Source organism: Colletotrichum siamense (genome assembly GCF_013390195.1).
Source record: "Colletotrichum siamense strain Cg363 chromosome Unknown KSG_Cg363_contig06, whole genome shotgun sequence".
Taxonomy (NCBI): Eukaryota; Fungi; Ascomycota; class Sordariomycetes; order Glomerellales; family Glomerellaceae; genus Colletotrichum; species Colletotrichum siamense.
In genome coordinates this window covers 1,929,217-1,941,784 of record NW_023501019.1, presented here as the reverse complement: position 1 = coordinate 1,941,784, position 12,568 = coordinate 1,929,217, and the positions used below count along the sequence as shown (strand labels likewise).

General features: G+C 54.9%; 4 protein-coding genes across 4 annotated transcripts; 2 read left to right on the top strand and 2 right to left on the bottom strand.

Moving 5' to 3' along the window:
- Positions 1-1,067: 1,067 nt before the first annotated feature.
- On the top strand, positions 1,068-3,003 carry RLI1 (Translation initiation factor RLI1; the record flags this gene model as incomplete). The annotated part of the gene is made up of 3 exons (XM_036641359.1): positions 1,068-1,527; positions 1,584-2,914; positions 2,971-3,003. The coding sequence occupies 3 exons, from the start codon at positions 1,068-1,070 to the stop codon at positions 3,001-3,003; spliced, it is 1,824 nt and encodes a 607-aa protein (XP_036492716.1).
- Positions 3,004-3,787: 784 nt separating this feature from the next.
- Positions 3,788-6,490, bottom strand: prp40 (Pre-mRNA-processing protein prp40; the record flags this gene model as incomplete). Its single annotated transcript, XM_036641358.1, has 6 exons — positions 3,788-3,973; positions 4,036-4,803; positions 4,855-4,971; positions 5,025-6,099; positions 6,148-6,296; positions 6,347-6,490. 6 exons carry the CDS (start codon positions 6,488-6,490, stop codon positions 3,788-3,790), a joined length of 2,439 nt encoding a protein of 812 aa, XP_036493424.1.
- Positions 6,491-7,104: 614 nt separating this feature from the next.
- On the top strand, positions 7,105-9,060 carry CGCS363_v009508 (uncharacterized protein; the record flags this gene model as incomplete). Its single annotated transcript, XM_036641357.1, has 2 exons — positions 7,105-7,282; positions 7,337-9,060. The coding sequence occupies 2 exons, from the start codon at positions 7,105-7,107 to the stop codon at positions 9,058-9,060; spliced, it is 1,902 nt and encodes a 633-aa protein (XP_036493423.1).
- Positions 9,061-9,359: 299 nt separating this feature from the next.
- Positions 9,360-12,352, bottom strand: CGCS363_v009507 (uncharacterized protein; the record flags this gene model as incomplete). Its single annotated transcript, XM_036641356.1, has 6 exons — positions 9,360-9,940; positions 9,992-10,500; positions 10,550-11,268; positions 11,322-12,003; positions 12,068-12,098; positions 12,148-12,352. The coding sequence occupies 6 exons, from the start codon at positions 12,350-12,352 to the stop codon at positions 9,360-9,362; spliced, it is 2,727 nt and encodes a 908-aa protein (XP_036493514.1).
- Between the last annotated feature and the right edge of the window lie 216 nt (positions 12,353-12,568).

Below are 12,568 nucleotides of genomic sequence, written 5' to 3'. Positions count from 1 at the left end.
CAGAATCTGGAAAACGAAGAAGCGAAGACTGCGCATTGATCATACGACTTTCTCTTTCGCGTTTGTCTTTCTTTTTCTTACGGGTCACTTGTTTCTTCCTGCATGTGTTCGTTGTGTTCTACGAAATTCTTCTACGAAATTCTTGCTAAGCAAACAAAAACCGCCCTAGGAGACTGGAATGCAATGGCGGGCGTCTGCGCAGTCATCTTGGACAACCTAGTCGCTATGCCCTCGGTTGGCCAGGGTTTGGTGGACAGCTGCCAGATGGAGCGACGGAGGCTTCAGAAAGCACGTCTTCCGGCAGAAGCTCCAGACTACAGAGACTCGAGGCAATCGAGTGGATACGTTCTCCATGGTTCGATCGAACACGCACAGTTGGAGAGTGCATACATAAGGTATTCTGGCAGGTATTAGTTGGCAAATAGGTAAACAAGCGGTCAACGGTCTTTTGGACGAGTGCGAGTGCATAGGCACATTCTAAACAAGATTGGTGGATGGCACTTGCAGTGGTTGCTGAGCGCACTCTAGGCCTGGGAAGCCGGGCGTTTGGCCTCACCCAGCACAGTGATGCCAGGTGTTTCCAAAGTAGCGCAAGGTGCTGTTTCTCGCAATTTTGGTGTCCGATTACTTGGACAGGACCCAAGAACCCTCACTGGCGGGGTAGTGTGGCAGGTAGGGTATCGAAAAGTGCCCCGCCAAAAATTGGGCGATTCACACCAGTGACGGCGCACACAAATTGGATGACCGACTGCTTTTCGCTGCCGCAACCGTGTTTCTCGTCTCCGACACTTCGCAACAACACCAAAAATTCTCTTCTTCCGTCATCTCCAGAAGGCCAGGTCGCGACGCCTCGACAATCCTCGCCGCTTTGCCCGGTCCTGCAAATTTAATCCCGTCTCCTCCCAACTCGACCGACCGAACTTTCCCGCATTGCCTCGCTGCGCTACGCTCCCGACCTCCCCTCCTCTTTTTTTTTATTTTTATTTCCTTCGCGCGCAGAAAAAAGACTGCCCCACCAACCCTCCCATCGTTAACCCCGCCTCGACGAGTCGGGCACCATCATCACCATGTCGGACAAGCTCACCCGTGTCGCTATCGTCAACAGCGATAAGTGCAAGCCCAAGAAGTGTCGCCAGGAGTGCAAAAAGTCTTGTCCTGTCGTTCGCTCCGGCAAGCTCTGCATCGAAGTCAGCCCCGAATCCCGCATCGCCTTCCTGTCCGAGTCGCTATGCATCGGTTGTGGTATTTGCCCCAAGAAGTGCCCCTTCGGCGCCATCACCATCATCAACCTGCCCACGAACCTCGAGACCCAGGTCACCCACCGTTATTCCGCCAACAGCTTCAAGCTCCATCGTCTGCCCATGCCCCGACCAGGAAATGTGTTGGGTCTCGTCGGTACCAACGGTATTGGAAAGAGTACCGCTCTGAAGATTCTCTCCGGCAAACTTAAGCCCAACTTGGGTCGCTACGACAACCCTCCTGACTGGGAAGATGTCATCAAGTACTTCCGTGGTTCTGAGCTCCAGAGTGCGTGAACCGAGCTCCAGAAACTTGGCCTATCACATGCTGACCCCTTTCTACAGACTACTTCACCAAGCTCTTGGAGGATGACCTCAAGGCTGTCGTCAAGCCGCAATACGTCGACCAGATTCCCCGTGCCGTCAAGGGCCCCCAGAAATCCGTCAAGGCTTTGATCGACGCCCAGAGCTCCCTCGACAACAAGAAGGAGGTTTGCGACGTTCTTGAGCTCAACCATATTATGGACCGTGAGATCAACCTCCTGTCTGGTGGAGAACTGCAGCGTTTTGCCATCGGAACCGTCTGTGTTCGCAAGGCCGACGTTTACATGTTCGACGAGCCGTCTTCCTACCTCGATGTCAAGCAGAGATTGGCCGCCGCCCGTATCATCCGCTCTCTCCTCCGTGACGACGACTACGTCATCGTCGTCGAGCACGATTTGTCTGTCCTGGACTACCTCTCCGACTTCATTTGCGTTCTGTACGGTCGTCCTGCTGTTTACGGTGTCGTCACCCTTCCTCAGTCCGTGCGTGAAGGTATCAATATCTTCCTCGACGGCCACATCCCCACCGAGAACCTGCGTTTCCGCGACGAATCCTTGACCTTTAAGCTGGCCGAGGCTGCCGATGAGTTCGCTGCTGAGAAGTCCCGTGCCTTCAAGTATCCCAAGATGGAGAAGACATTGGGCAACTTCAAGCTGAAAATCGACTCTGGCGACTTCACTGACTCTGAGATCATTGTCATGATGGGAGAGAACGGAACCGGAAAGACCACCTTCTGCCGCATGCTTGCGGGCGCACTCAAGCCCGATAACAAGGCCTCAGTCCCTGAGATGAAGATCTCCATGAAGCCCCAGACCATCACTCCCAAATTCGAGGGCACTGTTCGTCAGCTCTTCTTCAAGAAGATCAGGGCCGCTTTCCTGTCCCCTCAATTCCAGACCGATGTCGTCAAGCCCCTGAAGCTGGATGACTTCATTGACCAGGAAGTCAAGAACTTGTCCGGTGGTGAATTGCAGCGTGTCGCCATCGTTCTGTCTCTGGGTATGCCTGCCGACATCTACCTCATCGACGAGCCTTCTGCCTACCTCGATTCCGAGCAGCGTATCATTGCTTCTCGTGTCATCAAGCGTTTCATTATGCACGCCAAGAAGACCGCCTTCATCGTCGAGCACGATTTCATCATGGCCACTTATCTCGCCGACCGAGTCATTGTCTTCGACGGCAAGCCCGGTATCGATGCGCATGCGAACAAGCCCGAGTCTTTGCTGACCGGTTGCAACACTTTCCTCAAGAACCTTGATGTCACCTTCCGTCGCGATCCCACCAACTACCGTCCCCGTATCAACAAGCTGAACTCTCAGCTCGACCAGGAGCAGAAGTTGGGTGGCAACTACGTAAGTTTCATCGTAAAAGAGCGTGGCTCAACCACATTTACTAACTGCGCATGTAGTTCTTCCTGGACGACGGAGACAAGACGAGTTAAAGAGGGCATCCACAAGGATGTTTTTTTCCCTCTGCGTCACAATGCATTCTTTGACACAGGCGTTAAGGGCGTTCAAAAGGGGCATAAGCGGCAGCTGGGGAGGCGCGCTTCCGGCGGTCAGGATCACGGTTTGGGTTTAGAGGAGGCCGGCGCGTCCGAGGACGATGACGCCGAAGGCTAACAACGGCGACGGCAGTCTATCCCCTGTTGTCTGGTCCTACGGAGAATGACGTGAGTTGATCCCGCTGCGTAGGGAAATCCCTCATTCGGGTCCGAGCCACTTCTTCCTCGGCCGGCACATTCATTTGGGACACCCAGACTCTGTAGATTGAGGGACAATGGATCAAGCAGGATGACTGCCGTCAGTCTTGTCATCAGCAATGTGCTGTGGCAAGACTCGTGCATATTTAGAACATGGCAAGATATATATCACGTAGCAAAATAAGAGGGAACAAAAGACCGTTGTTAAAAAAGCTAAGTATGTTTTTTATGCTATCCGAGAAGTGCGCACCTGCAGTTAGGTCAAACAAGAGATATACATACAGACTAAACAAATGCCGGGAATGCCCACTCCTGATGGTGGTAGCGGATGAAACACGCGAAGGGCGCACGGCAGAAGAGAAATGCCCGACGAACAGCGCGCCGGGAAATGCAGGGAAGAACAGGTGTGTCTGTAGGCGCAGCAGTCATCACGCTCTCACTGACGGCTGGTGATTTCCGATACGTACTCGAAAGTCACTTCTCACGCTGGTTAATTCCTCCTCCGACCCTCGTCGTGACTGGCTCAATCTTCCTCGATTTCGCCTTCCTCGGAGCCAGAGTGGACCCCAACGTCGTCCTTGTTATTCTTGCCCTTTTCTTCGTTGCTGCTCGCAGCAGCGGGGGCTGCGGCCGGGGGCGGAGTCCTGTTTTTGGTGCGTGTATCACGTTGGGGGGTGCGCTCACGGGGTGTTCTTTCTCTCCTCACTCTCTGAACCAAGGTTAGCGAGTCGTTCCAAGGAAGAACAAGCTTGCCCAACACAGGCGACGTACCTTTGAATCTCTGGAATCGCGACGGTCATCCTCATCTTCCTCGCGGCGACGCCGAGATCCAGATGGGCGCTCGTCCCCATAAGGGAGCTCATCGTACGATCCCATTCGTCGTCGGTAAAGCCTCTCGCGCTCCTCTTCCCTGTCCCTCCTTTCGCGGTCGTAGTGGCCATCATCATCGCGGCGGGAACGATGACGGTCATAGTCGCGGTCTCGGTCGCGCTCGCGATCTCTGTCCCGCTCACGCTCACGCTCCCTCTCGCGGCGGGGTGGTGGCGACAAGCGGCGGTCGCGATCCGAAAGAAGGCTCTCGGCCATGGTCGACTTGCGGTGGTTGCGCTCGCGCTCTGCAATGGCTTTACGCCTATCCGCCTCGTACGCGTCTGGCTCTGGGCTACGACTTCGCCTAGTAGCACGGCCACTGCTACGATGAGATCGCTCACCTCTAGATCGGGGTCTCTCACGGTACAGATCGCGTTCGCTAGAGTCGCGGCCACGGCGCCGGCGGCGGTCGCGATCAGCCTCTTCCTCCTTCTCACGGAGTCGTTTCATGTGCCTGTCAAAGGCTGAGATGCGCGCCTCTTCCGAGGTGACTGCCAGGAAGGCAGGGATATCCGCAAGGCGAGATTTGACCTTCTCGTACGTGTCATCCAATGTGATGGGGGGATCCATACGTTTAAAGTATGTCCGGAGATCATCGGCCGCTCTCCGCTGTTGTCGCTCGGACTGGCGCTCCTCCTCGAACCGCTTGGAGGACCGTCTCTCCTTGATCTGCACAAACATCAGCTGCGGCGATAAACGATTGGTTTGAGACAGCCTTACCCGTTCGAAAATAACCATAAGCGTTTCACGATCAATGTTAGCAGTTCGTCGATTCTTTTTGATAACGGCGTGGAACTCCTCAAAAGTAGTCTTGGGGGTGACATCAAACTGCTCATCCTGTGAAAAGGTTAGTGGGCCGCACACAAAAACGGAAGACACGGGCAACATACTTCAAGGACATCCCCGACATCATTCTTGGCACCGCGGATGGCTTTTTCCTCCTCTTCAACGAGGTCCCAAAATAGTTCCTGGGGTGTAGAGCCGCCTTGGCCGGCCATGTTCTTGTAGCGATCGTCGTTCTCAACGAGGGGGTGAATCAGGCGCCACTTTGTGCCGGCATTGATCTTGCCGTCTCTCCTGAGCTCATTAAGGAGCGAAAGGAAGGCGTCACGAGCCTTGCGCTCTTTACGGAACTTCTTGTTCTTCTGCTCCTGCTTAGAGTCGTTGAAAGCACGTTCCAAAGCCTTCATGTGGTTTTGGAATGCAATCAGGATGTCAAACTTGCTCAGGGTCATGTACTTCTCATCATTTTGGAACGGTGCCGTGGATGAAATAAGCCCTTGGGCGTCCGACCAGCGTGTGTAAGGCTCCAGGTTGAGCTTTGGGAGCAAATCAATCAAGCCGTCCATAGCGGTCTTGCGCATGGCGGCCTGGTTCTCCGTGTGCGCCTTCTTGAGTTCGATGATGTACTCCTCGAAGAGCTGACGGCGCTCGGATTCGTTATTGGTAGACCGGAAAATGGTCTCGCCTTCGATCATGGGTCGTGCCGTCTTCCACCGGGTGTAGTGCTTGATCTCGGGATGACGCTTAAGCATGGTCTCGAAGTCAGTACGAAGCTTCGTCAGTCTCTCCTTTGCGCGCTCCTTGTCTTGGACGATCATGTCATCGCAGTACTTCTCGAACGCTGCCTTGCGATCCTTCGGATCCTTTATCGCCCGGTACTGAGGGTCCTTCGCAATGGCTCGCAGAGTCTGCTCCCATGTCCAGTCGGGTTGAACACCACTACGCTTCAGCAGCTTAGTGAAAGCAGCTTCGGCTTCCTCCTGTGTGGCAAATTCGGGCTCATTGCTGGCGGGAACGAACGCCTTTGCATTTGTGTCGTTTTCATACGTCAACTGGCGCGATTCGGGGAATGTTTCACGATCACGGTCGCGATCGCGATGGTCGCCACGGTAAGAGTCATATCCGGAGTTGGAGTACCCACCAGAAGGTCCTCCTCGGTCGTAACCTCGATCATTCGTGGGGCTGCGCTTGTTAGCTAGCGAAGTGCATGGGGGTGGTTAATTTGCGTACGCAGATGTGGCCGGACCATTGGTAGCTCCCAAAGCCGCCTTATACGCCTCGGGCATCTCCCATGAGCTCGTCTTCGTCTCGGTGTTGTACCAGTACTTGCGACCGCCTTCGGCAGTATACTCCTTCCACGGCTGATTGGCAAGCGCTCTCTGTAGATCAATTAGCGATGGTCACACGTGTCGCAGGTCAATTCTGATACCTCAGCAGGCGTCATCATGTCTTCGGGTTTGGTCCATTGCGTGACCTTCGTCGCAGGGTTGTAGTAGTAGGCTCTGCCGTCAGGCGTGCGATGCTCCTGCCACGCCGCGGGCGGCTGGCCGTACGGGCTACCGGAGCCGTTCATGGCGAAATTGTCGTCCGTGGCTGATCCGTACAGGATCAGTGCGAAGCTCGACAGCTTCTTGTGTCGATTTTGATGAAGGAATGGGTTTGGAGATGATCTGGCAAGTGTCTCGAGGAAAAGAACCAGCAGGTCGTCACGCGGCAGGTACGAGAGAAAAGGCTGCGAACAATTTGCGAATGCACGGAATGCGCAATTTGGTTCGGGGCACGGACTGGGGTAGCTTGGAGAGTGAGGGATCCACTGCCCGTCCAGCTTGCTCCGTGTCCCCGCTGAGGTAAGCCAAACAGGGGACCTCCAATCCCATTCAGAGCCAATCAACGCTCTCAGTGAGACCGGCTGCCAGCACCTCACCTCGATACATCGGAGCTTTCACCGAGACCCTTTACCGCACTGCAACGATACTTGCGAGGCAACACCTCAACCGACTGTCTATCTTCTAATCGTAAGGAGTAAATCGTGAAGCTACTGCCGTTCAACACCGGAGCTTGACTAAGCAGCCTGTCCGGGCGTCTCCTATACCTCTTTATGCGGACACAGTTGTGAAACTGACCCTCACCAACGTTCCACGATTGAGCATGAGAAGCTACGTCTCACAGCACATAAGGTAGCCCGGCATGGCTACGAATGAACACAGGCGAGAGCCTCCCGAGGTGGAAGAATTCATCGAAAACGCCTTTCTCACATACATCATTCCTAAGGCAACCAATTTGAATCTCGAGGAAGCTTTCAAGGACGTTGACGACACCCAAGCTCTATTTGACTCCATTGAGCGAAGGGAAAATCTCTTCTTCGGTGTGTTTCTCTTTTTACAGATTGCAAAGGACTTGGAATACTAACTCGTTCAAGACGAAACGGTCGATGTGCTTCTCGTGCTTAGGGCACCTCTTGTCGACGAAAAGACACTGCGATCTCACTTCAATCGGCTAGCCATCTCACTCGAAACCCAAATCGTCAACAGTCACGCCGCAGATCGGGACCACCCGTCGACAGACATCATCTTCCAAGGCACAATCGAGGACACTTCGGATCCGTTCATCGTCGTTGATGAACCTGACGAGGGAAGCGAGAACAGTAGCAAGGAAGAGACCGAGGCCGATAACAAAGCAGAGGCCAGAAACAGGCCGTCGCATATCTACGCCGTCTGGAAGCTCCCTGTCTTCCTAGCTCGACCTCGTATCCGCCTCCAGGGCCCCTTTGCGGTGTTCAGCGCCTCCGCCGGCCTCAAGCCCGCCTCGGCAGCCGCGTCGGGGACCTCCACGCCGGAACGCACAGCAGGCCGCAAGAATGGCAGTGCGTATCTTCAGTCCGGTGTACCTTCGGGTCTCAATCTCCTGGAACCATTCAGCAGTGATCCGGGCTTGGGCGGCGTCGTTCCACGACTCTCAGCCCTGCGCGTCTCCCGAGTTGCCCCAGTCACTCAGCCCAAGGACCAGACGCGACCCCTTCGCGCCCTCAACAGCGTTCGTGTGCGCATCTTCCCGGCAGTTCATACTCGCGTGCGATTCTCCCGTCCAAACACAATGCCCACTTCTCCAGCACTCATCGCCCTCCTCGAAGTTGACTTCACATCTTACTTCGACTGCCCCGTCGAGCTGACAAGCATTCGCCTCTCGGTCGCAGATGGCGGCATGGTCGAGGACCTCAATGCTTCAGACACCTCTGGTCTTTCTCTTCCCATGTCTTGCGTGCCACACGACCACGTAACCTTCCTCTACCGCCTCTCGCCACCACAGCAGCTCGATCTTCCGTCATCCAAGAACCCAAGCCGCGATCTCGACATCCACATTGAGGCCACCGTCCAGAGACAACCTGGCCTATGCACTCCCCGCCTAACCATGACGTGGTCCACAACCCTCGATTTCACCCTCCCCGTCAACCCAGGCTTCAACGCGGCAATGCAACCGATGCAGCCCATCCAGCGTTCACACCGGCCTTCCCAGCTCTCCATCAACGGAATAGAGGCGGCGCAGTCCCTGGTCGCACCGGCAGTCAGCAGACCCGACTCCCTTCCGTCTCTCGAAGCAGCGACACGCTCAATCGAAGCACCTCTGCCGGAGCTGGGCATCACCATGACCTTTTGCGGTCCTGAAGGTCCCATTTACGCTGGCGAGGTCTTCTCATGGACGGTCTTCGTTGTAAACCGTAGCGCAGAGAAGGCAAACGTCCCGGCGGCCCCCCCACGCAAGCTGGCGCTCGTCGCGATCCCGAAGCGCAGACGCAACGAGGTCCGGCTCATGCGCCCGCCCTCAACCAGCGGTCGGGGCAAGACGGCATCCGATGCCAAGGAACTCGCCGACGCGGTGCTTGACGAGAACGTACTTCACGCGATGCAGCGGAACTCCGTCGTCGAATCGACAGAGGTTGTTTGCCTGACCGCCGACTCTCGTGTTGGCCCTCTGGCTCCTGGCGCATGCCACGTCGTGGAGATCAAGTTCTTACCCCTGAAGGAGGGCATCGTGGGCATTGAAGCCGTCAGGGTCATTGACCTTGGGTCTCAAGAGCACGTAGATGTGAGAGACCTGCCCATCATGTTCGTAGAGAAGCGACCGGAGGGACAAAAAACGGTATAAACAGACGAGGAACGGACATTTTCGATTAAGAGCAGCGAATCCGTTTTCCTCTTAACCCTAATCTAACCCCGATGATTGCTACGTGCCATCCTCTCGGGGGAAATGCAATGCAATGCTACCCGAATGCAAAAACCTTGGCTCCAAGTGATGCTATGGTATGTCATGTTTGTTCGTCAAGCTGATCCGATCCATCTTTCTTTCCCATTCCATCCACGACCCGGCAAAACGTTTCAAACCCACTTGGTATCTGTTTGCCTGATGATTCCATACACGCCTAAGAATGCAAATGCAAATGCAAATCATAACAAGTCGTCAAAGTCATCATCCCATCCTAGTCTTTCGTATATTGACTTCGGCTTCTCTTGCCGCGGCGGCGATGGTGGCGGGATAGTCGTCGCTGCATTGACCATTGGAGTCGCCGCCACCTCATCGTCTATTACATCTCTGGTTCTTTGGTTGCATGGCGTCGCCGGCAGGCCAACGTCCGGCGACTGTGACCGTACTGGATCAGGCCGCTCACGAATCACACTGGCGGGCACGCTAAAATGCTGAGACCTCGCAGGCTTCCTCATCATCAGTGGCGATGAAGGCGGAATGGCGTACTCATCATCACGCGAAGGTCCTGCAAATATGCCACCACGCTTGACTGGTGTGGCCTGGATAGCCGAAGACGGTGTGCTGCCCAAAATATTGATATGACCTCTTCGCGGCCCAGTCGAGGGAATTCTCGACGCGCTAGAGGGGGGAATGCTCGACATCGGTATCGACATGTTACTAGCATTTTTTGATTCCGCCAAGGCATCTCGAAAGCGGTGATTCGCCGGTGTAACCTTAACCTGAACTGTATCAAATAGAGGATGTCTTGTCGGTTTCTTGGATTCTAGGAAGAGTCAGCAGTGTAGAGAATCAGCTAGTAGAGGACAGAGCGTACTCTTAATCGAAGACAAACCACCCGAGGTTCGTTTCTCTGCGTCCTCCACTATGGCCTTGCCCGCTAGCTCACGGTTGGGCTTTCTGAGAGCTGTGATGGCATCCTTGAGCTCGGCCTCCACCATAGCCTTCTTTTGCGCCTTGGCATCATCCAAGGCGGTCAAGCTGTTACTCCTAGAAAGTAGGCCAATTCTTTCGACTGAGGGTCGTCGATCAATGTCGCTATTCTCGCGCTTGAGTCCCGGGAGATTGGCTGCGGTTGCGGATCTCAATAACGCAATCGCATTGCTAGGGCCCCTGGAAACGCTGCGACGAGACTGTTCTTTGAACAAGGCCTTCTCGATATTCTTTGACGCAGCCTTCAGAGTTGGCCGCTTCGCAACTGCACCAGGCTTCGCATCCGACTTGCTGGATGAGGGCTTTGTCTTGGGTTTTGGTGGAGCAATAATGACGGGGCCACCAAGCTTGCGATTGATCGAGTCACAAATACCAGGCAGTCGGGCCGCGAAGCTACGGGCGTTAGCATAGAAATCGGCGATGCTGTTCCACGAGGACTTACAAGGGCATAATGATATCGGTGCAGAAGTCCTTTAACGGGTCAGCGGACGCCTTCTGAGCCGGTGCGCCGTCAGCAGCCACAGACACCTGAGAATCCTCAAGAAGTCTCATCTCATCAGAGGCTGTCGACTGCCAGATGCACAGGCGGTCGGCGTGAACATCGGCCAGCACGGGGAAGTTATGCTTGCTGCGCTTCTTGGGCTGCGCCTCAGGAGCGTTCTCGGCCTCCTCCATCGGCAAGCCTGGTAACTGACTCTCTCCCTCTCCGTCAGCTGCTCGCAGCGGTTCCAAGGCAAGGATCTCAAGAATAAGGATCATTTGCAGCTGCGTCTCACGGGTCCTGAGAAGGGAAACATGAGACTTGATCTGAGCCGGAGTAATGGTTGCATCGTCGTTTTGAAGCTCCGGTTTGCTCGAGTCCCACCACTTGCGGACGTGGTCATCCTCGCCAGGGTACATGCCATCTTTGCCCAGTTTCATCTTTTTGGTTCTTCTTTTCTTGGACTTGCCTCCTTCATCAGAGCTGTCGACGTGGGTCTTCATCTTGGAAATTATTTCAGGTACTGTCTCACGGTACTTCTTGTCAATTTGAACCGTAGTCATGACCAGACTCTTGAGAAAGTCTATGAGGTCGTTCATATTCATGGTACCGTCGCAGTCGAGATGGAATGCGGCACGCGCTCGAGATAACGGCCCCTTTGCAAAATACGCCAGAGATCCCTGTGCCAGGTCAGCAATGTATCCGTCAGGTGGCGTCCAAGGACTTCGCCTACCATCGACTTGTAAAGTGCTTCCATGTATTGCGTCCTGACGTTCTCCATGATCTCGCCGGCCGTCTGCGTGGCGTTGAGCTCCCTAACCGGCTGCGGGATCGCTTCGACTGCGTCCAGGTGTGTCCCAATCCACTCGGCAGGCTCCGGCTTCGTCTCGACCATCTGGACTGAATTCATGCTTGGGTTCAGAACGCTGGGCGTCTGCGGCCGCGAGGCATTGTCGTCATCGGACCTAGTCCTCTTCTCCGCCCTCGTAGCTTCGTCAAAGGTCGACACGGACTGCGAGCGGCCTCTCTTGCGCACAATTGACTGCAGCGCCTCGATCGCCATCCTCTTCTCTTTATGACCTTTGTGTGTCCCGGGAGTCGTAGTCGGCAGCTCCTGTTGTGCCTGGAGCAACTGGGTCTGCCGCGCCTCCTCTGCCTGCCGCATGTGCGCGATGTGTTTTCCTGTTACAGTTGCGTTCTCGGCCAGCGCCAATAGGTCCGCCCGTGAACTGAGCTTGAAAATCGCGTACAGCGCATTTCCAGCGTTGGCAGCGCGTTCAATCGCGTAGAGGGATTTGGATGCATCGTTTCGTGCAATCAGGAGGCTCGGTCTGTCGGCGACTCGGTCTTCGAGGTCAAGGATCTTGATATGTGACTCGTAAAATTGGCTGGGGGGCAATTCGCCATGGGGTGCGCTAAAGTTGAGGCATGATAGAGGGAGACATTCGCGAGGGAGCAGCATGAGCGGTTGCAAGGTACATGGCTTCGACGTCATGCTCGACGGGTGCGCCTACACGCGACGGTCAGCCATTTACACGACGCGACGATACGCAACCCACGCAGACTGCAACTTGCCTTTATAGCAATGGTAGCCTTGAGCAAGTCGCCCATTGCATGAGAGGCACTACGCTTCCTCTGCACACTTGGCTTGGGCTGCGGCGTGGTTCCATGCTTGGAGTTCAAAGAGCCATCGGAACTGGGTGTGAGGATTCCCGATCTTTGACGCGACGCGTCTGAGGGCGGGAACAGCTTGGAGGAAGACATGAATTCATGGAAGGGGTATTGAGATAATAAACTTTTGAAAAGGTGCTCTTTAAAAAGACATTGAACTTAAGCAGAGATCTGTACGCCTGACGGATCGTGGAGTAAGTGAATTTGCAGCGCGCGCAGATTAATTGTGTACCTTACGAGAATGACATGGGGCGGACGGACAAGCACAGAGAAATTGATTGCGCCAGCCCCAGGCGGGAATGTGTGTGT